Source organism: Schistocerca nitens, chromosome 11, assembly GCF_023898315.1.
Source record: "Schistocerca nitens isolate TAMUIC-IGC-003100 chromosome 11, iqSchNite1.1, whole genome shotgun sequence".
NCBI classification, from domain to species: Eukaryota; Metazoa; Arthropoda; class Insecta; order Orthoptera; family Acrididae; genus Schistocerca; species Schistocerca nitens.
Genome location: NC_064624.1, coordinates 54,175,442 through 54,203,376, shown reverse-complemented (window position 1 = coordinate 54,203,376; position 27,935 = coordinate 54,175,442). Strand labels below are relative to the sequence as shown.

The window sequence follows — 27,935 nt, the reverse complement described above, 5'->3', positions numbered from 1 at the left end:
TGGAAGGTTATTTGACAGAAGTTACTTTTGTTAAAGATAGGGAAATTGCATTGAGACCAGAAACTCTTGGTAAAATTTAAGCCAGTAACTGACAAGCTGAAAGAGCTGTCATGCACTATGAACAAGAGCAGAAATGGAGGAGGAGGAGGAGGAGGAGGAGGAGGAGGTGAGGAAAGGTTATTACTGACTTACAGTAATGCTGAGTTGAGACAGAGCATATGGGGTCATCACAACAAAACCATATTTGTTAGGTAAGCATTCAATATGATTAACTGAGAATCCAGTAAGAAATGGGAACAAGAAATCTGAAAGAATGCCTTGGCTGTTACAGTTAATGTTCTAAAAAACGTCGAATGTCAAAAATATACACTGAAAATATAAAAACCTATGGTATTATACCACAAATGGCCAATCAACGTAAGACGACAACATGATGAGAAAGTCTCAGATTGAAAGACTGAACAATCTACCTCTAGAGTACATATATTATGACAACTGAATGAAATCATAGATTGATTACAACTGCATACAGCTTCAGCCAGTGCATGTGACATGAACAAAATAGTATCAACCATATCTGAGCTTCAAAAAAGATGCATCATTGAATAATTATGGAAAGAGGTGTTCATGAGCTTTACTTTTCATGCAAAATTTTTCTGTGCAGGTGTGATAATATACGGAATGCCGGATTGATCTCTTAGATATGAAACACTCATGGTATTATATTTTGGGATAACTCTTCCCATTCTAATAGGATATTTTTGGCTCAGAAACAGGCAGTTCAGGCAGTAAGTGGTGTCAGTTCACAAACCTCTTGTCGACTCCTCTTCACAAGTCTGGGTATTTTAACATTGGCCTCTCAATATATACAGCCCTTACTGCCTTTCTTGTTAACAATATTAACTTACTCCCAAGAATAAGCAGCTTTCACTCAGTTAATACTCCGCAGAAATAAAACTGCATTTCGATCAGACTTCCTTAACTCCTGTGCAGAAAGGTGTGCAGTATACTGCTGCATGTATTTTCAATAAGCTAATGCTCAGATTAAAAGATCTAGGCAGTAATCCACACACTTTCAAATCAAAACTGAAGAGTTTCCTCATCGGTCACTCCTTCTATTGTGTTGATCAGTTCCTTGAAAAATTAAGCTGATTCTTGTTGTATTGTTGACTGCGTTTACTTAAACTTATGGACTGACTTTTTTCGGGTTCGTAAAGTTTTATTTTTATCTGTTATTCCTTTTATGCTGTAATTTCATGCACTGACACGTTCCATGACCTCAGATTTGTTCCTACGGAACTCGATGTGTAAAAAAATAAACACAATCAAATAATGGTTTCGAGTACAGTCTAATGGTCAGATACACATTCCACGTTCGCTTGAGCCTTACATTTGAAGGTAAAGACAGGGAAGGAAGTTTCAGAGGTTTTTAAACAATTGTTGCAGGCTGGAATGAATCGATTGCCTGACAACCTTGAGGCTGATCATGGAAGTGAATATTATAATAGGCATTTCAAAGTAGAAATGGATTGATGTGGGATAAATCACTATTCAACATTCTCCCATTTGAAAACTAGTATTTTCAAATGGTTGAACTAGACAATCAAAAGCTGAGCAATTTTATATTCAACATATGTACAAACGACTGAACGTACTATGACAAATCATTGACAATTATAATCATATTACTCACCATACAGTTAAGAACAAACCTATTGATGTCACAGAGGAACACAAAGGAATTACAGAAAAGCTCTGAACCTAATATGTTCCTCATACAGCAGGTCACGAGTCATTGAGGGAATAGGGCATTGGGGAAATTGCTGTTTTTCATCAAAGCTCAACAGATGGGTGAACACTCACAATTTGCTGTGTAATATGAAAAGCAAATCTCAAACCATGCAGTAGTGTAAGAGTGCTAGGGAACATCAACAAACTTGGAGGTGGTATTCTTGAGAGTCTGCCATCAGAAATTTGTATCTCTGGATACAATTTCTGTGGATCTGGAACAAAATTGAAATAGCACATAGGTTATGGAGATAAAGTCTTTAATGTATTGGACAATGTATGCAAAGAGCACAACATTGCCTCCACTACAAATAAATATCACAATATTGCACACCAAATATTCATTAATAAGGCTGCACGGGCATGTCAAAGAAAGGACATTCATGTAGGACAACCTATTGCTGTATTTGTGGTAGATACGACAATGTGTGCCCAAACTTAAATAGGTTACTGGACTAACCTTCAAGCAATAATGAATGCAGGTCGTCACACACTAAAGAAAAAGAAAAACCTATGGGATGTTTAAAAAATTGCATCAAATCAGTGGTGACAGTGGCAAAAGGTGCGTTGGGGCAGAAAGAAGGAAGGAAACAATGTGTTAAAGCACCCAGGCTACTCCAATAACAACATCTGGTGGAATAATTCTGTTTGTAATACCTTCATTTACTGGGCTGTTACCCACTGGTTTCATTAGCTAGGGGAGCTGCTATCATATTTAAAGCAGTACAGAACGCTCAAAGTGAAAAGCAATTACAAGCTGCTAAAAGGCATAATATGATCGTGGAGGCCTTCGCTATCAGAAAAAGCCTAGAGAGGGATTACAAACATAAATCTGCTTAAACTCGTCAGAAAACTTAAAATCACGAGATTTTACAGTGTGCTTATGTAGGATACATTGCTTGAGAATGTGGAAATCCAAGAAACATGGCACTGTCAATTTAGATGTTATCAGGGGTATAGAGCTAGCTCTCAGTGATTTGACACCACCTGAAGAACTGTGTTGTCACTTCACTAATAGGAACCAGGTGTTGTACGATCTTTGACACTACAAGGACTTCAACTCATAGCTCTGATGATATCTCTGCCTAATATTTTTCCCAAAAATTGCATAAAAACAAACAGTAGGTAAGTCTCTGCATCATTTGAAGTTGCAATGTAATGACATTCACTCTAATCCTAAAAGAACATTGGTCCAAATTAAAACCAAACTACTTTCCTCCAACAGATGAGCAGGGGATAGTGATGTACATTGTTGAGTGGTTTTGAAACACACAAAAGCACAGCTAACATCACTGAATGAAAAATAAATTCCATCTACAGAATGGGGAAGTTGTGCCAATACCTTTGGCTCTTGTGACATTGACAACTGATATGTATACTTAAAACAATTTGAAGAAGGATCTCAGGTACACACGAACGTTACTATGTTTAAATCTGAGATAAAAAAACACAAGGCACTGTGGACAAGTCATAAATATTCAATAGCATGGCTACTAAGATTCTTGAAGGAACAAGTGAGGGTGCATAACAACGATAAATTTTTTGAGTAATCAACCAGTGGACACACTGCCAGTCAGTATAATTTGTGTAGAGTAATCCTGCGACGAATTTTGTACCTTGAAAATTTATTTCCTACAGTAGGTCCTGCTTATAAAACTGAAGGAAATGAAATCCCAGACGGACATGGGCTGCCACATAAACCCAAGGTGGTGAAGGGTTGACACCCATCAGCAACATAGCAGGTACCATGAAATTAAGCTGCAGAAGCAGCAGCCAAATATGAAGTCCAGAAGGTAACAGAGAAAAAGGGCATGTCCCATACTGCCAGGCAAGGGAGTCATCGAAAAAGAGAGAATAGGACAAGTGGACGGGCATGATGGAGAAACGGCATCCTTATCCACAGAGGGGGACATCATGCCAATATTCCATGCTGGTGGATTGTGTTAAGACAACATATAATCAACAGAGATGCAGAAGAATAAACGAAACCCCCACAGTCAAGTCTTGAATGGGCAAGGGTTCACAACAAACAGAGGGTGGTAGTCTGATCTGCTCCCCAGGAAGTACTGCTTAGGACACGTAGGGCACTGAGAAACTGGGCACAATGTACAGGCAGGTAAGACACATTAAAGGACCAAGGAGGGTTCCTATCAAGCATGAGCCCCCCAAAACTTCATTTTTTTTAATGAACAGAATAGCAATAGGCACAACGTGTAAAGATAATGCAACAAACTCATTGCATTCCAAAAATTTATACAAAAGAGTAAGTCAGTGGAAAAGTGAAAGCCACTGTCCATGCTCCACAAGTAAAGACAATAGAGATGGTGTTGGAGACACCACTCAAGGAGACAAGTTTATGGAGAACTGCAACAGATTTTACAATCATTGACAAAAAGGGAGACAGAAATGCTTGGTGCGAGACACTCCCTAATAGGACAAACAGTGATAGCAAAGAGGACTACAATCAGTACGGAGCCTTCAGACACCCCATTTTCCTAGATAAAGGTGTCTCACAAGGCTGAACCTACTTATACCTTGAGAAAACTTTGTCTTTCAAAACCTTCCTAATAAATGGGGTAGATGGCCTTGTAGACCCAGATGTATAGCATACAGGGGATACCAGACCCCCAGCAGGTTTATCACGCTTTCTCCAAATCAAATAACATTGCCACTGTCTTGTATTTTCACAGGAAACCATTCATGATATGGTTGACAAAGTGCCAAGACAGTCAAATGCAGAACAGTGTGCTCGAAATCCACACTGTGCAGTCCTTAGTAGTTTGTGAGACACAAGGCACCAAACCAGCCACCTATGAATCACACATTCAATCACTTTGCAAACACAACTGGTAAGAGAAATGGGGCAGTAACTAGAAGGAAGGTATTTGTCCTTACTGGACTTAGTTACGAGTATAACAGTGGCTTCATGCCAGCATCTATGAAACATGCCACCTGCCCAAATATGATTGTACTTACAAAGGAGAAGGTGCTTACCCACAAGAGAACCCTACAACATCTGAATGTGAACATCGCTTGTCTCTGGGGCAGATGATTTGGATGAAGTGAGAACATGCTCTAGCTCCCTCATGGTAATAGCGACATTGTAACATTCATAATTCTGAGGATATCGTCCAATAGGATCCACAGTGACATTACGACCATACCAGAAATTGAGGAATTGAGCTTGGTACCAGAGAACCGATGAGTACCGCCACACAAAATGGAAGAGGGAGCGAAACTCTTAAAAGAACTAATAAATTACATCCACCCTGCTTTTTTTGGTATCCCAAATAATATGACAACACTGCACACATGACTGTTCACAACGAATACGGTGTATCATTGTAGGATGATGGTTAAAAATGTGAACAGCACACCTCCACAAGCAATCTACGAGGAACTGAGAAGCAAGTGGGAGGGTCTTAAAAAATCTTTAGCCTCATTCTGTTTATGTTTCATAGATACACGCTAAGATGGTATGGTGTTTGAGTCATTGCAAAAAAATCCCTCGCGATTGCCAACATCTCCAATGGCACGCTCCTTCCAACTCAGGGCCCCCTCAGAGGGGGATTCACCCACTGTAAATGACTGTTCACACCTAAAGTAACAGAGGGTGCAATTGGCATTTGAGAAGGTACCAGCTCAGGCAGTCACCCCTCTCTGGGCCTGGCCTGTACTGGACGATGTGTGTGTACCCTATCTGTTAACCTGGGGCTCAGAACTGTGTGTTACCTAGTCACCTGTTGTGTGTCTACTGCATGGGCCAGCCTTCAGGAACACACAGGGAGGAAGAAGAGACAAAGACACCTCAAATGCCAAAGCAGAGGAAGGTGAGATGGAGAACAGAGAAAGAAAGAATAAATAGATGATGAACTGTTCCAATGCCAGGCTATCAAAACTTCAGAAAGCATTCCTGATACTATACAAAACACGTTCCTCAAGGAAAGGGAGAAAGAATATCAGGAGGATAGATATGTACACAGAAAGGGAAGACATGCTGCAGAGGCTGGGGCCTTGTGGTAGCAGAGCACGAAGAGTGGTGAGCAGTGTGTGTGTGTGTGTGTGTGTGTGTGTGTGTGTGTGTGTGTGTGTGTGTGTGTGTGTGTGAAAACATACTTGCCTTCCTGCACTCTGCACTTGATAATTACTGTAAATTCGATAAGAATGATCAAGTGAAACACTGGCCTTTCGTTTTGCTACTGAAATGCTGAACATCACTGGGTCTCAAAATAAATAGGCAATGGATCTTGCAATAAGTCCTCTACGAGGATTTTTCAGTGGCAGATTTTCGAAAGTTGACATCATGGTTTCCAGATGCCCTCAGTTAGGACTACGGTGAATCCCCACTGATTGTAGAGACAATGTTATGTTTCTGTGTCACAGTTAAGTCTTCACAACTTTACTGAAATTGGCACCAACTACTTAAGCTGCTTCTTGATGGTAGCCCGTAAACTGTCACTACTACAAGCTTGTGTGATTCCTAAGCACCACTGTGGCACAGCACTGAAAGAGCTATTCAACACTATATTGAATAATCTAGAAGGCTGGGATTTGGTTCCAATGTTTGGATATATAGCCTCTGATCCTTTCTCCTTACTTGTTCTACAGCAGTATGACATTAGCTTGTGCCCATCAAAATGGATCTGTTGAATTTCAATTATTTTCATGTGACGTTCTGCATTAAGCACAATGCAGATGCCGACATTCCACCTGAACTTTTATTTTCCTGTATGGATATTAGAAGTTCGCTCTATTTATTTAGGAAAAGTCACACAATGGCTGTTGTAGAGAAGAGCATTACTGACTGTAGTGCCTTGTAATGTTGTTTCTTATTGGTAATACTGAATAATTAACTAAGTGCACTTTATATCTGAAAAAGTACTTTATCATTTAGTAAATAAATATAAATATTTCTTAAAAAGTTCTGCGGTGAATTATGATAACTTACCTTGCACTATCGCAGGCATATCTTGTTGAGGTTGCCACCTGAAATATTTAAAGAAATGGTCAGTGATTTACAACTGATGAAACAGTAAATAAAATTCTATTAACACCCACCAACATCTAATTGGTCCATAAAATGCTGTAAGCCATTGATTCAATTGTAACCACACCTCCTACTAGACACTTAAAAAAAAAAGTGACCAAAACATCTTTCATCTGTTATGTACTTATGCTTTGTGTAAAATTTTCTCTCACTGAGACACATTTGGGCCTTTGTGCTCTGGGGAGCCCAAACCAATTAGCAGAGGCGAGGAGTGTCCTCTAAGCCCAACCATAAAATTCACACCTAAAATTAAGCATAGGCTTGGAAGATTAAATATACAAACATTAATAAACATTGGCAAACTCAAAATATTGTCAGACGTTGTAAACTGACAACAAAATTATTACAAAAGAGCAGATTCACAGATGAAGAAATACCACAATCGGAGAACTGTAGATTCTTCACAGAGAACACAGAGAAGAAATTCGCAAAAATACTCCAGAAAAGGATCTGCATTAATAAATGGCAAATCTATACTGCAATTGGTACCAAAGTTTTCATTATGTTCAGAAAGACTCTACCTGCAATAATTCAATGCATAAATGAGAGGTACACAATAATTAATGCACATGCACCAATAAATCAGTACAATAAGAAATATAGAGACAAAGTAAAACAGTGCCAAGAATGATGTTGAGACGCATCTAATGAAGTGCCAGAGGAAAACAGAAAAATTTTATTATATTTTTATCCTCAAACTGATGCAGATAGAGATTAGAACATTTTCTGCCTAAACTGCTGTTAACCATATTTATTCACAACTGGAATTTTGACTGTTACGCCATTATCAAGTGACAGCTTATTATGAAGAAAGTCAAAGTTATTAAATGTCACACCCAGTGCCTGGGGAATGGAAGTTAAAATCTGCAATATGATTGGTTGGTTGGTTTAAATGCGAGAGAAGGGACCAAAATACGAGGTCATCGGACCCTTGTTTCTAATTAAACAATGCCACAAGTGTGAGAATAAAACGGGCCAAACATATAACATAAAACAGAAAGAAAGGAGAAGCCACAAGAACAAAGGAAAGGCGATGAATACTAAAAGGAACAAAAGATGACAATAAAAGAATAGAGATGCTAGAAACAGAAGAGAGTAAAACACGAAAGCAGATTACAGAGGCTGGCCAACCCCAAGAAGAAATAGGGAAAGCTAGCCACTCTGCAACACATTAAAACCTCCACCCTACAAACACTAGGGTGGAGGACACAAAGGACATGTGCTAAAGCCTTCACAGACGTATAAAACCTACTCTCACAGATAAAATGTAAAAGGCCAGTTGCTGTGGAGGCATTGTCGCCAAACGCTGAAGGCAGGGTGCTGGGAAAGTTAAAAGTCTGCTGCAGAGCAGGTAAAAGTGGGCAGTCTAGCAACAGGTGGACGACAGTCATTTGGGAGCCACAGTGACACTGAAGAGGGTCCTCGTGATGGAATAGGTAATCATGCGTTAGCCACGTACGGCCGGCGCAGAGCTGGCAGAGGACAACTTATTCCCTGCGAGAGGCCTGCATGGAAGATTTCCACATTCATAGTCTCCTTAATGACACGCAGTATGTTGTGTGTGCTATTATGGCATTCCGTCTTCCAAAGCCGGAAAGCCCTGCGGTTCTTTTTTTTTTGTGGTTTTAGGGCGCACAAATACAATGGTCATTAGCACCCAGACTACATTAGGAATGCACCGTGAGGCACAAGTTTAAAACAGCAACTAAAAGGGATAACACAATAGACAGATTGACAGGCATAGGATTAAAAAAACAGCATAATCAAATGTCCTTAGACAGGTCTGTCAAGTTGATAAAACTAAGAACGAGAGCAGCTGCTCCTGGGTCATCCGTTAAAATGGCATCTGGAGTACATGGCAGGCCAAGATCAAGGCACAGTGTATTAAAATCCGGACAGGACGTTAAAATGTGGCGGACTGTCAGCAATTGCCCACATGGGCAGAATAGCGCCGGCGCAGCCGTCAGCAGATGGCGATGGCTGAACCAGCAGTGTCCAATTTTTAACCGGGCCAAAACGACCTCCTCCCGCCGAGAAGGGCGTGAGGAGGATGTCCAAGCCACGGGAAGAGGTTTCAAGACCCGAAGCTTGTTGGCCGTAAGTGCAGCCCAATCGGCATGCCACAGCGATAAAATGCGCCGACAAATGACCCTGCTACAATCTGATGAAGGGACACAACAAGAAGCTGTCCGAGGCTGGAGGACCGCAGCCTTGGCCACGGAATCTGCAGCTTCATTCCCAGGGATACCGACATGGCCAGGAACCCACATAAAGCTAACCGGAGAACCGTCGTCCACCAGCTGCTGAAGAGAGCGTTGGATCCGGTGCACAAAAGGGTGAACCAGATACGGATCACTGAGGCTCTGGATGGCGCTCAGGGAATCTGAGCAGATGACATAAGCAGAATGTCGGCGGCGGCAGATGTAAAGAAGAGCCTGGTAGATGGCAAAGAGCTCAGCTGTGAAGACCGAACAATGGCCACGGAGCCGGCCGGTATTTGAAACTTTGTGCCCCGACAATAAAAGAACACCCAACCCCGTCATTGGTCTTAGAGCCATCTGTATAAATGAAGGTCATATTAATGAACTTCGAACGAAGTTCGACAAAACGGGAGTGGTATACCGAACCGGGGGTAACCTCCTTCGGGAGCGAGCTCAGGTCAAGGTGAACGCAAACCTGAGCCTGGAGTCAAGGTGGCGTGTAGCTCTCGCCCACTCTAAAGGTTGCAGGGAGTGAAAAATCAAGGTGTTGAAGGAGGCAACGAAAACGAACTCCAGGGGGTAGCAGGGCAGAGACATACAACCCGTATTGACGGTCGAGAGAGTCGTCAAAAAAGGAACGATAAGATGGCTGGTCGGGCATGGACAGTAGCCGACAGGCATACCGACAAAGCAGTATATCGCGCCGGTAGGTGAGTGGCAATTCACCGGCTTCAGTATGAAGACTCTCGACGGGACTAGTATAAAACGCTCCGATCGCAAGACGTAAACCCCGATGTTGTATGCAAAACTCCCATAATCCAGCTTGGAGTGGACAATCGACCGATATAGGCGAAGTAGGACGGTTCGATCCGCTCCCCACGACATACCACTGAGAACACTGAGGACATTTAGAGAACGGGTACAACGGGCAGCCAAATATGACACATGTGGAGACCAGCTAAGTTTCCTGTCAAATGTAAGACCTAAAAATTTTGTTGTCTCCATGAATGGGAGAGCAACGGGACCTAGTCGTAAGGACGGTGGGAGAAACTCTTTGTAGCGCCAGAAGTTAATACAGACTGTCTTCTCGGCAGAAAAACGGAAGCCATTGGCGACACTCCAGGAGTAAAGACGGTCAAGAGAACGCTGAAGACAGCGCTCCAGGAAACAAGTATGCTGCAATAGATGGTAAAATCGTCCACGAAAAGGGAGCCTGATACAACAGCTGGGAGGCAATCCATTATTGGATTGATCGCTATGGCGAAGAGAGCGACGCTCAAAACTGAGCCCTGTGGCACCCCATTCTCCTGGCGAAAGGTGTCTGACAGGACAGAACCCACACGTACCCTGAACTGTCAATCCATTAAAAAGGAACGAATAAAAAGAGGGAGGCGACCGCGAAGGCCCCATGTATGCATGGTGCGGAGAATGCCCGCCCTCCAACAGGTGTCGTAAGCCTTCTCCAAATCAAAGAACACAGCCGCGGTCGGGCGCTTCCGCAAGAAGTTATTCATAATGAAGGTCGACAAGGTAACCAGATGGTCAACAGCAGAGTGAAGCCTACGAAATCCACATTGTAAGTTGGTGAGTAGGTGTCGAGATTCGAGCAGCCAAACCAAACGAGAGTTAACCATTCGCTCCATCACATTACAGACACAGCTGGTAAGCGAGATGGGTCAATAACTGGAAGGCAAGTGCTTGTCCTTCCCCGACTTAGGAATCGGTACAACAATAGACTCGCGCCAGCATGCGGGAACATGTCCCTCAAGCCAGATGGGATTATAAGTACAAAGAAGGAAACCTTTACCCGCAGGAGAAAGGTTCTTCAGCATCTGAATATGTATAGAATCAGGCCCTGGAGCGGAGGATCGTGACCGGGCAAGTGTATTTTCGAGTTCCCGCATGGTGAATGGGGCATTATAGCTTTCACGATTCGAGGAGCGGAAGTTAGGTTGCCTAGCCTCCTCTGCCTGTTTGCGGGGGAGGAAGGCAGGGTGGTAATGAGCGGAGCTCGAAACCTCTGCGAAAAAGCGGCCGAAGGCATTGGAGACAGCCTCAGGGGCCACAAGGACGTCATTCGTGACCGTGAAGCCAGAAACTGGTGAGTGGACCTTAGTGCCAGATAGCTGGCGCAGGCTACCCCAGACAACAGAAGGAGTAAAACTGTTGAAGGTGCTTGTGAAAGCAGCCTAGCTGGCTTTCTTGCTTTCTTTAATAATACGACGACACTGCGCACGTAATCGTTTATAATTGATACAATTCGCCACTGTAGGGTGGCGTTTAAAGGTACGTAAAGCACGTCGACGAGCACGTAAAGCGTCTCTACAGGCTGCGGTCCACCAGGGGACCGGTACGCGACGTGGAGAAGAAGTAGTGTGAGGGATGGAATATTCAGCAGCAGTGAGAAGGACTTCTGTGAGGTGTGCGACCTGACTATCGCCGCTTGTGAAGGTTTGATCCTGAAAGGTCGCCCTGGAAGAGAAGAGCCCCCAGTCTGCTTTGGAGATGTTCCAACTAGTTGAGCACGGAGAGGGGGTATGATGCAGGAGATGGATAACACACGGGAAGTGGTCGCTCGAATATGTACCAGAAAGTGCATACCACTCAAACCGGCATGCAAGTTGGGTAGTACATATAGAGAGGTCTAAATGGGAATAGGTGTGAGATGTGTCCGAAAGAAAAGGAGGGGCGCCAGTATTGAGGCAGACAAGATTGAGCTGGTTGAAAAGGTCTGCTAACAGGGAGCCCCTCGGGCAGGATGCTGGAGAGCCCCAAAGGGGATGGTGGGCATTGAAGTCTCCAGTTAACAAAAATGGTGCAGGTAGCTGAGCAATAATTTGCATCATGCCTGCCCTGGTAATGGCAGACAACGATGGAGTGTAACGGTACAAATGGAAAATGTAACAGTGGGGAGAGTAATTCGGACGGCAACTGCCTGCAGGCCGGTGTGTAATGTGATGGGATCGTAGTAAATATCATCCCGGACCAGCAACATAACCCCTCCATGAGCCGGAATACCTGCCACAGGGGGTAGGTCAAAATGCACAGAGGTGTAGTGTGCCAAAGCAATTTGATCGCATAGGCGTAGCTTCATTTCCTGGAGGGCTACGACGAGCGGACGGTGCAAGCGGAGCAGCAACTTCAAGTCCTCTCGGTTGGAGCGAATGCTGCGAATATTCCAGTGAATAAGTGCCATCGTGAGAAGAAAAAGAAAAAGAAGATGCAAGAAGGGGTCACCTCGAAGGCCGCTGAGGGCCTGTCTTCAAGCGAGCACTGCCGCCAGTATCAGTAGGCGGACAGTCATCGTCCACTTGTTCTATACGTTCATCGGCCATCTTGTTAAGATGGCCGGGAGGGGGAGCTTCCTCCACCGGTGAACGGCCAGATGTTCGGGTACCAGCAGTGCGGCCAGGCAAAATGGATGATGGCCTAGGGCGGCAACCGCTGGGTGGCGCAGGAGAAGTAGTGCGCAGGGGCGGAGAGAGGAGAACTGTACTTCCTATGAGCCTTCTTGGAAGGTCGTTTAGTGGAAGTACTGGTCGATGGCTGGGAGTTCGAGGTACGTAGGAAGTCGGCACGGGAAGGTTTCTTCTTGAAGTCCCGTGCATCTGACTTCTGGGTCTTCATCTTGGCAGAAGGTGATGAAGGTGCTTGTGTCTGAGGGGTGATGGGAGGAAGAGGAGATGTCGACCGGGCAATCTTAGCACTGGCCGAATGGACGAGCATAGTGCTGAAGGTCAGATCACATGTCTGCATTGCCACCTCCCTGGTAGCCCGAGGAGAGGTGAGTACAGTACTGTATTTCCCCGCTGGGAGCAGTGTGGGCTTCCTACTAGCAAATAGGTTGCAAGCAGCCGAGATGGACACTTTCTCTTTGACCCGAATTTCCTGTATACAGCATTCTTCCTTGTAGATGGGACAGTCGTGGGAGGACGCTGCATGGTCACCCTGACAGTTCACACAATGAGGAGACGGAGGTGGACAGTCACCCTCATGGGCATCCCTGCCACAAGTGACACATTTAGCCGCATTGGAACAAGACTGGCGAGTGTGATTAAAAAGCTGACACTGGTAGCAGCGCGTAGGTGTCGGGACATAGGGGCGAACAGAAATAACCTCGTAGCCCGCTTTGATGCGCGATGGCAGCTGAACACTATCAAAGGTCAAGAAAAGGGTCCGGATCGGTACAAGGTCATTGTTGACCTTTTTCATGACCCTATGGACAGCCGTCACGCCCTGCTCAGCGAGGAAAGACTGAATCTCCTTGTCAGTCAATCCGTCGAGTGATCTAGTATATACCACACCACAAGACGAATTCAAAGTGCGGTGAGCCTCCACTCGGACAGGGAACGTGTACAGGAGTGTGGCCCGAAGCAGTTTTTGTGCCTGAAAGGCACTCTCAGTTTCTAGTAACAAGGTACCATTACACAACCTGGTACAAGACTTGACAGATCCGGCTATGGCATCTACGCCCTTCTAGATAACGAAAGGGTTGACAGAGGAAAAATCCTTTCAGTCGTCAGATTGAGAAACTACGAGGAACTGTGGGGCAGGCGGTAGTACTTTTGTCACTCATGGCTGGTCAAGTTTCCGTTTTTGGGCAGAAGTCGAGAGAGAAGAAGGAGAGAAATCCATTGCGGAGGAATCCCCCATGATTGCCAGCGTCTCCGATGGCGCGCTCCTTCCTTGTGGGGACCCTCTCAGAGGGCACTCCCGCCTTAGGTGAATGTTTACACCTCAGGTCACACCTCTCGAGAAACGGACGGAGGGACCAATTGGCATGGTCGGAAGGTGTCAGCTCAGGCAATCACCCCTCAATGGACCTGGCCTTTACCAGGGGGTACGTGCATGCCTTACTTGTCTACCCAGGGCGGGGAATTACGTGTTACCCCGTCACCGGCTACGCGTGCGAACGCGTGGGTAGGTCTTCAGGCACGCACAGGGAGGAAGGAAGAAGAGGAAAAAGAAGCGAGAGAGGGAGAGAAAGGACAGACTGTCTCAAACAGAGAAGGCGAGGAGGAGAAGGCGAGGAGGAGAAGGCGAGGAGGAGAAGGCGAGGAGGAGAAGGCGAGGAGGAGAAGGCGAGGAGGAGAAGGCGAGGAGGAGAAGGCGAGGAGGAGAAGGCGAGGAGGAGAAGGCGAGGAGGAGAAGGCGAGGAGGAGAAGGCGAGGAGGAGAAGGCGAGGAGGAGAAGGCGAGGAGGAGAAGGCGAGGAGGAGAAGGCGAGGAGGAGAAGGCGAGGAGGAGGAGAAGGCGAGGAGGAGAAGGCGAGGAGGAGAAGGTGAGGAGGAGAAGGAAAAGGAGGAGAAGGCAAGGAGGAGAAGGCAAGGAGGAGAAGGCAAGGAGGAGAAGGCAAGGGAAAGAGTAAGACAGTGAGATGGTGAAGAACAAAGAAAGCTACCAACCAAAGGAAGGAAGAAACCAGAAGTGAAAAACCAAAATGACCGCAATTATAGGTCGTGGAACCGTCCGTCTCCGGACACAGGCGCTAACTACCCCCTTGAGGGGGAGGGACTCCTTTTAGTCGCCTATTACAACAGGCAGGAATACCTCGGGCCTATTCTAACCCCCAGACCCGCAGGGGGGAAACCCTGCGGTGTAAGACAGAACGCTGGTTAGCTTCTGAGATGCCAATCTCCAGAAGCAGTTCCCGTGTCACTTGTTTGGCCAGCCTGTCAGCAAATTAGTTGCCGGGGATTCCGACATGTCCTGGGGTTCACACAAACATCACAGAATGGCGGGACTGTACCAGGGCACAGATGGACTCCTGAATGGACGCTACCAGAGGGTGGTGAGGGTAGCAATGGTCGATAGCTTGTAGGCTGCTCACGCATGAGCAGATTTACTCAAGAGCACGAGATATGGCCATCAGCTCTGCAGTGAAAACATTGCAGCCGACTGGCAAGGAGTTTTGCTCATTATGTCCTCCATGAACATATGTGAAGCCTGCATGGCCATCAGCCATTGAGCTGTCTGTGTAAACCGCTTCAGAGCCCCAAACACGTCAAGAATCGAGAGGAAGTGACAGCAGAGAGTCGTGGGGTTAATGGAGACTTTTGAGCCATGAGAAAGATCCAGAAGAAGCTGTGGCCGAGGTGTGCACCATGGAGGCATATGTGAATGGACCGGAAGTAGAGGTGGTAAAGGGAAGGACTTCAGTTCAGAGAGAAGGGACCGCATGCAAACCACAATTGTTAGCCCCGTCTGGGCCGCCGATGCCGGAGATGGACAGCAGAGGGCAGAAAAAGGAGGTGGTAATTCGGATGCTCAGGGGAACTATGGATGTGTGCCGCGTAACTGGCGAGCAGTTGCGCACATCTGATCTGTGGTGGAAGGACACCAGCCTCCACCAGTACACTGGTCACTGGGCTCCTCCTAAAAGCTTCTGTCGCTAATCGAACCCCACAGTGGTGCACAGGGTCGAGTAAATGCAATGCTGAAGGCGCTGCAGAACCATAAACCACACTCCCATAATCAACTCAGGATTGGAAAAGGGCTCTATAGAGCTGCAGTAGCATACAGCGATCTCCTCCCCAACTGGTGTTTCTCAGGCAACGGAGGGCATTGAGGTCCTGCCTGCACTTCTGCTTAAGCTGACGAAGATAAGGCAGCCAAGTCAATCGAGTGTCGAAAACCAGCCCTGGGAACTGGTACGTCTCCACTACAGAGTGGATTGTTCTGGATGAACAGTACAACACCAACAGAAGTGAATGACACAAGACTTTGCAGCTGAAAACAGGAAGCTGTGGGCTAGAGCCCATGACTGCGCCTTTTGGATGGCTCCCTGGAGGCGCCGCTCAGCAACAACAGTGCTGGGGCAGCAGTACGAAATGCAGAAATCGTCTGCATACAGAGTGAGACGGAGGGCCTGACAGCTGTTGATAGACCATTAATTGATACCAGAAAGAGAGAGACACACAATACAGGGCGTGGGACTCCATTCTCCTGGATATGGATAGAACTATGGGAGTCACTTGGACATGAAAAGTAAGGAGCAACAGGAAGTTTTGAATAAAAATCGGGAGTGGTCCTCAGAGACCACACTCGTATAATGTTGCAAGGATATGATGTTGTGAAGTTGTGTTGTATGCTTTACGTAAGTCAAAAAAGAAGGCAATTAGGTGTTGCGATCTGGAAAAGGCTGTTCAGATGGCAGACTCTAGGGACAGAAGATTATCAGTGGTAGAGCGACCCTGGCAGAAGCCGCCCTGACATGGAGCCAGCAAGCCACATGACTCCACAACACAACCCATCCACCGACATACTAGACATTCCAGCAGCTTACAAAGAATGTTGGTGAGGCTGATGGGCCGATAGCTATCCTCATCAAGCGGGTTTTTACTTGGTTTGAGCACCAGAATGACGGTGCTCTCCCGCTACTGCAATGGAAAGACAGCATAGCACCAAAGCCAGTTGAAGATAACGAGAAGATGTCACTTGTAGGGAGATGAGAGATGTTTAATCATCTGGCTGTGGATGCGATCAGGTCCAGGAGCTGTGTCGGGGCAATGTGCAAGGGCACTGAGGAGCTCCCACTCTGTAAGTGGAGCGTTATAGAATTCACTGCAGTGTGTAGTGAATGAGAGGACGTACCCTTCCAGCCGCCGTTTGAGTGTGCAAAAGGCTGGGGGTAATTCTCCAACGCAGAGTTTCGAGCAAGGTGCCAAGCAAGGTGCCCAGCAAGGTGCTCAGCTATCGCATTTGCGTCGGTACATAACTCGCCATTTATGGTAACACCAGGGACAGCTGTTGGTGCCTGGTACCCGAAAAGACGTTTGATCTTTGCCTAGACTTGGGAATGTGACATGTGGCACCCAATGGTGGAGACATCTCTCTCCCAACACTCCTTCTTCTTTTGTTTGATGAGGTAGCGAACACGAGCACGGAGCCATTTAAAGGCTATGTGGTGCTCCTGGGAAAGGTGCCACTTATGCTGATGTAGAGCTCGCAGATGCTCCTTAATTGCTTCAGTGACTTCTGGCAATGACTAAGGGACTGCCTTACACCTCGGGCGCCATAAAGTGCGAGGGATCGCGTTTTCTGCCGCAGAAACAATTGTGGTAGTCACGTGCTCAACTTCACATCGATGTGGGGGAGATTCAGCCGTGACAGCAGAGGTGAAAGTTCCCCAGTCCGCCTTGTTCAAAGCCCATCTGGGCAGGCGTCTGTGTGCCTGACACTTGGATAGTGACAGGAAAATGGGGAAGTGGTCACTATCATGCAGGTCGTCATGTGCTCTCCAATGGATAGACGGGAGAAGTCCTGGGCTGCAAATTAATAAATCAATGGCAGAATAACTACCATGAGCCACACTGAAATGTGTGGCAGTCCCAGTATTTAAGAGGGAGAGGTCGAATTGCGACAGTAAAGTTTCGACATCTCTGCCTCAGCCAGTAAGCATTGTACCACCCCACAAGGGGTTATCGGCATTAAAACCTCCCAGAAGTAGGAAAGGTTTAGGGAGTTGATCAATCAGTGCAGCTAATACATTCAGGGGTACTGCACCATCTGGAGGATGATATACATTGCAGACAGTTATTTCCTGCATCGCCCTTATTCTGACAGCTACAGCTTTAAGAGTGGTTTGAAGGGGCCCATATTCACTACAGACAGAGTTTAGGACATAAACGCAAACTCCACCTGACATTCGATTCTAGTCACTACAATTCCTGTAATATCCCTTATAGCCATGGAGGGCATGGGTCCACATTGCTGGGAACCAGGTTTCCTGGAGGGCAACGCAGGTAGCAGGTGTAAAGCTTAACAGTTGCCATAGCTCAGCCAGGCGGTGGAAAAAAACCGCCGCAATTCCACTGGAGGATGACATCGTGAGACTGGGAAGGCAAAGAAACATTCACTGAGCCAGTTTACGTCTCAGAGTCACCTGCTACCACCGATTTATTGCTTGAGCAGGCTATATCCATTGTGTCTGAGGGTCTGGCAAGATCTAGATCCTCAGCAGTTGCCAAAATCTCTACCCTACCCTCAGCCTCAGAGCTTGTAGGTAGCGGTGGTGTGGGCGCCGCCACAATTTCCTTGGTCTTAGGGGTTTTCTTTTTGGATTTCTCTCGCTGCTCCTTGGATTTCCCTCGCTGGGAGGACTTCACTGGCTCAGTCTCTAGGACTGAGGATGAGTGTGAAGCCCTACGACCAGCTGCTTTTGGGCTCTTCAGCCACTGATGGGTGTCGTCTTTCCCACTAGAAGATACTTGGAATGAGAGTGACACGAAGGATCCCTTCCTAGCGAGAGAAGCCAATGATAACTTATGCTTCTCCAGCTTAGAAGTGTGCACGGACATCCCTGATGATTGGGGGGGGGGGTTGCTTGCAAAGTAGGTGGTGCAGGAGCAACAGGGACCGAAATGCTCCCCATCATCAAGGGGGCAGGTGTAGTCTTCTGGCTCTAAGAGGTGACCTGGGTTGGCAGAGCTGATGGTGTCAGAACTGTTGTAGCAGCGGTGCCAAACACACAGGATGCAGGTATACAAATTTTCTCTTAGCCTCAGTGTAGGTCGGTCGGTCCAGGGTCTTTTACTCCATGATTTTCCTTTCTTTCTGGAGAATCCTGCAGTCAGGTGAGAAAGTCAAATGGTGCTCTCCGCAGTTGAAACAGATGGGAGGCGGGGTACATGGAGTATTGGGATGTGATGGGCATCCACAATCTCGGCATGTGACACTAGAAGTACAGTGGCAAGACATATGGCTGAGCTTCCAGCACTTAAAGCACCACATCAGGGGAGGGATATAGAGCTTTACATCACACCAGTAGACCATCACCTTCACCTTCTCAGGCTCAAAGGCCAAGATGAAGGCACTGGTGGCAACCTGATTATCCTTCGGACCAGGGTGGACACACCGGACAAAATTTACACCTTGCCGCTCTAAATTGGTGCACAGCTCATCGTCGGACTGCAAAAGAAGGTCTGTGTGAAATATGATTTACTGGACCATATTTAAGTTCTTATGGGGAGTGATAGTTACAGAAACATCCCCCAGATTGTCACAAGCGAGTAACTCCCATGGCTGGGCAGAGGACGCTGTTTTGATCAACACTGAACCATATCTCATTTTGGACAAGCCCTCCTCCTCCCCAAACTTGTCCTCTAAATGCTCAGCAAAAAACTGAGGCTTCATCGTCATGAAAGATTCCCCATCAGCTCCCGAACATACAAGGTACCGGGACAAATAAGATCCACTGCCATCCTTAGCCTATTGTTCCTCCCATGGTGTGGCCAGGGAAAGGAACAATTTGGGGTCATACTTCTGTGCGTTGAATTGAGCTCGTGAACGGTTAGAGACTGCTGGTGTTTCACCACCAGCAAGAGATGATGGACTATGCTTCATCACGTGTCATCTGCCCTGATGCCACCCACTCCGACCAGGGAACCTCCCCATGGGTGCCACCCAGCAGCAGCAAAGGCCACCTGGCAGGATGGCCATTGCCGGGAGTCCCGATACCTAAGGGAATGGGCATCTACTTCTTGGCATACGTGGGGAGTTAACGGTGCAGGTATCAGCAGAGTGATGCCTGTGTGGTCAGGGGGCTAAAACCAACAGGGTACATGGCGGCCCCACAACAACAGACTGGCTGCCGTGCTGGATATCAGGTGCAAAGAAGTCCATGGTCATCGTCGATGCAGAAATCAACACTGCATAAAGCATAGTGGGAAACGCACTCAGGAAGGTGTCCTCACCCAAGAGATGGAGAATGGGCAGGACTGCAATGCGACGACGAGAAAGTGGGCTGAGGATCTCATTGCACGATGGGCATGATGCAGCTTGTAAGGCGCCCTTCCACAATTGGCTCGGTCTTTGGGAAAATTTTGAAGAATGGAGGTCAAACCCTACAGGGGACCATCACATAAAGGATGAAACATGTGAAACTCCTGGACCCACAGGGGAGGGGGGGGGGGCAGTGTGACATGACTTTGTTAGAAATTAGTATATGAAGAACTGCCATTGTGTAGGCATACAGAATACGAAGAATCACATCTTATAATGAATACGGAATTTGTAAATGTGGCTAACACAAGGAAAGTTTTGTCTCAAAAGAAATTATAAAGCATTCAGACATCACAGTGAGCTATCACTTGAGAATGGTGTAACTGCCAAATTAACAATTTTTAATGAACACATTCCATAACAGTCCAGGGAGAAAATGTTTTCATTTATAAATTTCTGCCCAACTGTGGATGTTAGAAAAAATGAAAATTGTTTTTGGCAGCTAATCTCCCCCCCTACACACACACACACACACACACACACACACACACACACACACACACACACACACACACAGGTAAAAAGACACAAGATCAACAATAATATGATTTGAGAATATGAGATAGCTCATGTGCCAAAAACAAAGCAAATTCCAAAAATATACCAATTTTAGAGTCAGACATAGATACATGTTGAAATTTACTGTTACCACTGAATAATAAAATTAAGATTCCTGGCCTAGAATAAGCGATAACTATATTCTCAGAGGAGAAAAGAGCATGGGAAAAACAACAGCAGAATCTCAAAATTACAGGAGATATTAGGGACGGCTTAAAAAAGGTAGGTCCTGTGATGGACAAATTGATAAGAAAGGACTAAAGAGTAAAATACTACTGGATTACATTTGTAAAACTTTGAAAGGCTTATGATTAAAAAGCAAAACTGCTTTCATCCCAAATTCTTAAGCAACCTGAAATACAAGTTCTCTTGAAAGAACTTCAGCCTCATTTGAGATAAGAACAGACTATAGTCATGGACTACTGCATTCTTCTTTCAGCCCATATTTGAAAAAGTGATCACTGAACAGATGGAGCAGTTTTCAGAATCTATTATCAGAAGTTGAATACTACCTGGTTAGAAAATGGATGTCAAAATCAACTGTTTGACTTTTGTAGATAATTTAGCTGTATTAACAGTGTAGAAGCACAAAAACATAGAGAAATAAAAACGGTAGGAAAAGCATGGCTACACATCTCCTCTTAAGAAGCAGTAACAGCTAACAAAATGACTGCAACATCCAAATCAAAAATGAAGTATGAGGATATCATGAGAAGACAAACTGAAGTACCAATGAGAAGTCATATAGCCAAATGGTGGAGAAAAAGAAGCCAAAAGAGCAAGACTATGAAAGATGGATTTCACATATCACTTACCAAAATGTTTATAGTAAAAATTCACTCTCCAAAACAGCAGAACCTCTGACTTGCAAGGCAGTCATTTGATCAGAATACACATCTGTATCACAAACACGAATTTCAGAACCAATAAAAGATAGCAAAAATTCCCAAAAAATGAAGGTATTAGGAAATACAACAACAGAACGAACATTTAAATTCAGAAACAATATGGTATACAAAAACATGTTGGAAAAAACTGCAGATAAAATTTGGAAAAGAAAAATTGTATATCAGTAATAAAACTTAAAAAACAACTCAATGGCTTACAGAAGTGTACAAAGAACTAGAAGAAACTGGCATAAGCAAGAAACTGAAAAGCAAACTAAATACAGAAACATAATTGAAATGATAAATTCTCCATGACAAAATACACTACTGGAAATGGAAAAAAGAACACATTGACACCGGTGTGTCAGACACACCATACTTGCTCCGGACACTGCGAGAGGGCTGTACAAGCAATGATCACACACACGGCACAGCGGACACACCAGGAACCGCGGTGTTGGCCGTCGAATGGCGCTAGCTGCGCAGCATTTGTGCACCGCCGCCGTCAGTGTCAGCCAGTTTGCCGTGGCGTACGGAGCTCCATCGCAGTCTTTAACACTGGTAGCATGCCGCGACAGCGTGGACGTGAACCGTATGTACCGTTGACGGACTTTGAGCGAGGGCGTATAGTGGGCATGCGGGAGGCCGGGTGGACGTACCGCCAAATTGCTCAACACGTGGGGCGTGAGGTCTCCACAGTACATCGATGTTGTCGCCAGTAGTCGGCGGAAGGTGCACATGCCCGTCGACCTGGGACCGGACCGCAGCGACGCACGGATGCACGCCAAGACCGTAGGATCCTACGCAGTGCCGTAGGGGACCGCACCCCCACTTCCCAGCAAATTAGGGACACTGTTGCTCCTGGAGTATCGGCGAGGACCATTCGCAACCGTCTCCATGAAGCGGGGCAACGGTCCCGCACACCGTTAGGCCATCTTCCGCTCACGCCCCAACATCGTGCAGCCCGCCTCCAGTGGTGTCGCGACAGGCGTGAATGGAGGGACGAATGGAGACGTCTCGTCTTCAGCGATGAGAGTCGCTTCTGCCTTGGTGCCAATGATGGTCGTATGCGTATTTGGCGCCGTGCAGGTGAGCGCCACAATCAGGACTGCATACGACCGAGGCACACAGGGCCAACACCCGGCATCATGGTGTGGGGAGCGATCTCCTACACTGGCCGTACACCACTGGTGATCGTCGAGGGGACACTGAATAGTGCACGGTACATCCAAACCGTCATCGAACCCATCGTTCTACCATTCCTAGACCGGCAAGGGAACTTGCTGTTCCAACAGGACAATGCACGTCCGCATGTATCCCGTGCCACCCAACGTGCTCTAGAAGGTGTAAGTCAACTACCCTGGCCAGCAAGATCTCCGGATCTGTCCCCCATTGAGCATGTTTGGGACTGGATGAAGCGTCGTCTCACGCGGTCTGCACGTCCAGCACGAACGCTGGTCCAACTGAGGCGCCAGGTGGAAATGGCATGGCAAGCCGTTCCACAGGACTACATCCAGCATCTCTACGATTGTCTCCATGGGAGAATAGCAGCCTGCATTGCTGCGAAAGGTGGATATACACTGTACTAGTGCCGACATTGTGCATGCTCTGTTGCCTGTGTCTATGTGCCTGTGGTTCTGTCAGTGTGATCATGTGATGTATCTGACCCCAGGAATGTGTCAATAAAGTTTCCCCTTCCTGGGACAATGAATTCACGGTGTTCTTATTTCAATTTCCAGGAGTGTAGTTACAAAAAGACAAAGTAGAAACTGGACAACAGGTGAATGGAAAGAAAAATGTGAACATATGAAGGAGTAGCACAAAGAAACATTGAACTTTAGGCTGGCCTGTAATGATGGAGGATGAAAAAAAAAAAAAAAAAAAATATGTAGCTCCACATTTGTAATTCCATCTCACTAAAGTTTAGTGATGGTATATGTACTGCAAACAAATTACAGCAAGGTGGTCCACAAGTCTCTGTAAATATGAGGAAATCACTATTCAGAGTGTTTTATCAGGCTACAGCAGTGCTCAGAAATATTTTGCAGTTGCGCTGTTATGCTGTCAGTATTGCTCGCATGCAGTAACACTAGAGCATCGTATATTTTGTCATTCCATCAAGAGCTTCATGCTGCTGTTATTATAAATCTAGTAAATGAGCAAGGTCAAATAACAACAATTGAAGTATATATACCTTTAGCTCAAAAGTATGTAACTTGCCTTGATGGTATGGTATTCACTTTTTCTCCTAATGCTGTTTGTGATATCTGACGATTGCCCATGTTTGACACTCCTTGTGTCCCATTCTTATTCCTCCAAGATATCCATGTTAGTGATTAACAACTGCTTTGTTAATACTACTGTTACTCAGGCATTCACTCAGTGATGGTTTACATGTAGAGAACTAGAAGTATACCAGAACAGAAATAACACTTGCTTGATGTGAGAGAAGTTGTTTTGTGTGTCTTCAAAGATTGTGAGGTAACAGTCTAGCACTGCTGGACACAACAGCATCATCACAACAACTAACGTGTGCATAGTCAATGGCAAAACAGGAAATAACAGTGACCAATAAGCCAAGGCCAGGTCATCCTTGAAAAAGAGCCAGGAGGGAAGACAGAATGATTTGTAAGCAATAGGCTGCTGTTCCCACAGAAACACTGCAACAAATTAGGGATGATCCGAAGCAACATCATGGACTGAGCTGACAGGTCTACTGTAAAAAGTCAATTAGTAGCTGGTGATTTACATGATAAATAAGCATCGCATAAACCCACACAGAAATTTAAAAAATAAGGATAGGATAGAGTTCGCAAGGAAACACCAAACTTGGAATGCCACATATCGGTCTAAAGTTTTAAGGTGTGACAAAAGAAAATTTAACGTTTTTTTTTTTTACTGGTGGTGTGCAGTATAAACACAAAAAAAATTCAAAAGGGACAAAAAAGCATCAGGCACAAACCATTAAGTACAGTGGACGTGTCATGGAGTGGGTATGTTTCCTGTGCCGTCACATTTTAGAAAAGAATATGATTCTATGTAGGAGAAAGAATATGTCAAATAATTGGATATTCCAGCAGGTCAATGATTCAAAATGCACCTCTGTCTATTTAAAAATCCTTTTGAGACCAAAAAAGGAAACTTTTGTATTGCTTAACCCACAACCTGGATCTAAATCCAACTGAACACCTCTGGTATGCACTGAATTGACCTCTTCAGGACAGATGAAACTTGTACAAGGATTAATTTGCTAGTATCTTATTGGATCCATGATAAGAACTCCCACAGGGTGTATACGTGGACAAGTAAAAAAAATTCCCGTTTTTTTCCGGATTTCCCTGTTAAAAATACACTTTCTCCCGGGTGACAGTATATTTTCCTTTAACAATTCTTTGAATGGTTATGGTTTTATACATGGGCATACAATTTCAGGGCGTACAATTTCCCGGTACTTTAGAAAACGAAACTCAGGGAAAAAGACACGTTTTGGAAATATCTTTGATGTGCAGAAACATGTACGCTGTGTATTTTCGTATTACAAAAGTATACATTGGAATTCCACCAAACACCGCATGTTACTTTCCGAATCATTGAAATCGAGATTTCGATGCGCTTTTGTGTAAGCCGTTCATAGCTCATGTCACGTGATCTCGCCAGCCGATGACAGCAGTTATTCAGAGCATAGGACACGTGATGTAGTCAGCCAACAGCAACATCACTGTTAAGTCGCACGAACACACAAACAGGGAAAGTTAATAGTTTAAATTGATATACATAGTGTGGCTACGAGAAAAGCAAAGTTTTCACATATAGTATTGGTCTCAAGCTGCAAGAGAGACTAAGCTTTCACATATACTGTTGATCTTTTTTGCGCATATTACACTTGTAAGATATATCACGCAGATGTGCCAGTAAAATGTTTAATAATGACATAAATGTCTGACCTTCAGGGTTCGAAATTCTTCTAAATGGCTGGTCATCAAAGAGTTGATTTTTAAATGAGAGTCAAACGCTCTGTGATTTAATAAATTCATGGTACATTCTTGTACATAGTTCAACTTACGTAAAAGGATATTTACTTTAAAAGTAACGCTTTTCAAACCACTATTTGCAACATTTTCCTGCGACCTGTTAGAAATTGGTTCGTTTCAGCAGTTGACAGAGAGCGCTGATAACAGGAGACACCGCGCTTGGGTAGTTATCATGTAGGAAGCCGGTATGTAAGCACGTGTAAAATATTGAAAGATCATACATTATGTCATAAAAGAAACAAGACATCAGAGGATACTGCAAGAGCATCGGAATTTCGTGAACCATATTAAAATGTCCACATTTAAAGTGCATACTTAAAGGGTACATTCGTATGTCCAGATTCCCAATGAAGTAGACCTCGACCTGATATTAAGCTTTTCAGTGTGGTTTTCGGATTGTAAAATTTCTTGGAGCACCAGTACTGTATTATATCATGTTTGGTTCTTTATTAAGGCATAATGCCATACGTACTAGAAAATGAAAACGTGCACTTGAAATGCAGCAAGTACTGTACTAGCCAGTACTGTGGAATTAAACATTTCGTTTCAAATACATTGACTGCCTCTGCGGAAGAGGTTAACAAAAGTCAAATTTCTTCAGCAAACCGACAATAATAACTTCATTGTTCCAAAAAATATAAGGCGATTAACGCTCGACTGTCAGAAAGGTGGAAATAAAATAAAATCTGAAACTAATAACATATTTCAGCCTTCCGTAATTATGTGAATGTGTTTTAATTCACCTGATAGCTCCCGGCCACAGCTATCCGTTTTGTTTTCATTTAATGTGAAAGTAAACGAAGGGGAAACAGCAAAATCACTAAATGTAAACACGGGTCACGTGGAGACTACCCACTATAACTCACTCCTCTGCGCATCAGCACCGGATCTACATTTGTGAAGCAGGTCAATACTAAGGTAATCGAATTTTCAAAATATGTTCATCTTTTAGCGCACATCTTTCTGAAAAGTCAAACATAAAACATATGTATTCGAGGAAATGTAAGAGACATTATTTGGTCTTAAGTATGCTAAAGTGTAGTGTCACGCCTTTTTCTACCGCACGTTCAAATTATATTCAAGAGAGTGGAAATTGAAATGTCCTGTGGTGCCTCTCCTGCTCCCAGTCGGCCGGTTTGACAGCCAGCCCTTAGAACAAGAACTCTTCAGAAAATCTGAACTCTCTATTGCCTATTAGGTAATAACTTTGTTTTTTGTGACATAAAATTAAATATAGGATATATAAAACCAATACTGAGAAGAGATAAGCAAGAAATTACACATTTCTTCAAACCTTAGCTCCTAGCATTTTTCTCTCTAATCTTGCTACAGCTTTACATAGCGTGCTTTCCTTTCTGCGAAAGAATCTATTACCTCATCAAAGTTCGTCAAACGTTTTGCTGCATGAAAAACTGAAATGTCATTATCTAATACTGAAAAAGCTGTTAATAATACCCAAGACTGGTGTGGTTTCTCGATCTGAGTACGTCTACAGGGTGTCTACGTGGGCAAGAAAAAAAAAATTCCCGGATTTCCCGGTTAAAAACACAATTTCCCCCGGATGAAATTGCGTATAAAGCGGATGAAAATACATCCGGGTTAAGTAACAGTATACTTTCCCTCGGAGCTATAAAACGTATCAGTCCTTTTGAATCGTAAAGGTCTTATACCGGCGGAGGACGTCCCACCACTTTAGGAAACGAAATCCTGGAAAAACAATGCGTTTGGAAAGTTGTGAAGATGCGAGACAATTATTTTCGTATTGCGAAAGTATTTACACAAATTCCACAAATTACAGCACGGTAGCTTCCGAAACTTTAAAATAGAGATTGCGTTGAGCGATGCACTTTTGTAAGCTCATGTCACGTGACCTCGCTAGCGAATGACGGCAGTTATTCAGAGCACGAGGCCTACGAGAAAGACAGGCCGCGGCGCGTCCGTTACGAAGTTACGCCGAGCTCGCTCAACTCAGCTAAGTGCGTTTCTACACCGGTTAACTCGTAAGCAGATGTGTATGTACGAACGAGAATTGCATCGTCTATTGGCATCCACTGTTATTAGTCCTACAATGATAGGAAGTCCGTAGACCTACTAACAGGCTCTAATTTGGCAATTAAAATCGTGCCAAAATGATTATCAGTTGCGTAGAAAAGTCGAAGTGTTATGGCATGAAGAGACTTGTGACATTGCTCAGTAACACATTATGCACATTTTTTTGAAGGTCAATTACACTTTTTGGCATCGATTGCATAGTTTTTTATCTATGAAAGAACAACATTAAATATGAAAACTAACCTGAAGCTCGGTCTTTTTTTAGCGTGTGTTACATGTTAAGTCATATCAAATACAAATGTGCCGGTAAAATTTTAAATAGTGGCATAAATGACTTATCTTCTGGGCCCGACAGTTTTCAAATGGCTGATCCTCAAAGTGTTACGTTTTGAATGAGAGTTATAACGCCCTGTGATTTAAGAAATTCACTGCACATTCTCACACGTAACATAAATCATCTTGCATGGAAATTTACTTTGAAAGTAACGCATCTCAAGCCACTATTCGTAATATTTTCTGGTGATCTGTTAGAAATTTAAACAATTGTGACGTCACGCATATCGAATGCACGTTAGTTGTTACGGACGTAC

The 27,935-nt window shown here is 44.8% G+C and overlaps 1 protein-coding gene across 6 annotated transcripts in view; it reads right to left on the bottom strand.

Annotated features, from left to right (window-relative positions):
- Positions 1–27,935, bottom strand: part of LOC126213426 (zinc finger protein 431-like) — a 177,401-nt gene that overhangs the window by 60,356 nt on the left and 89,110 nt on the right. For all 6 annotated transcript variants that reach the window (XM_049941170.1, XM_049941168.1, XM_049941172.1 and 3 more), the window contains one exon: positions 6,737–6,774. In XM_049941170.1, the coding sequence (XP_049797127.1) occupies positions 6,737–6,774 (38 nt within the window). The remainder of the gene's footprint in view (positions 1–6,736; positions 6,775–27,935) is intronic.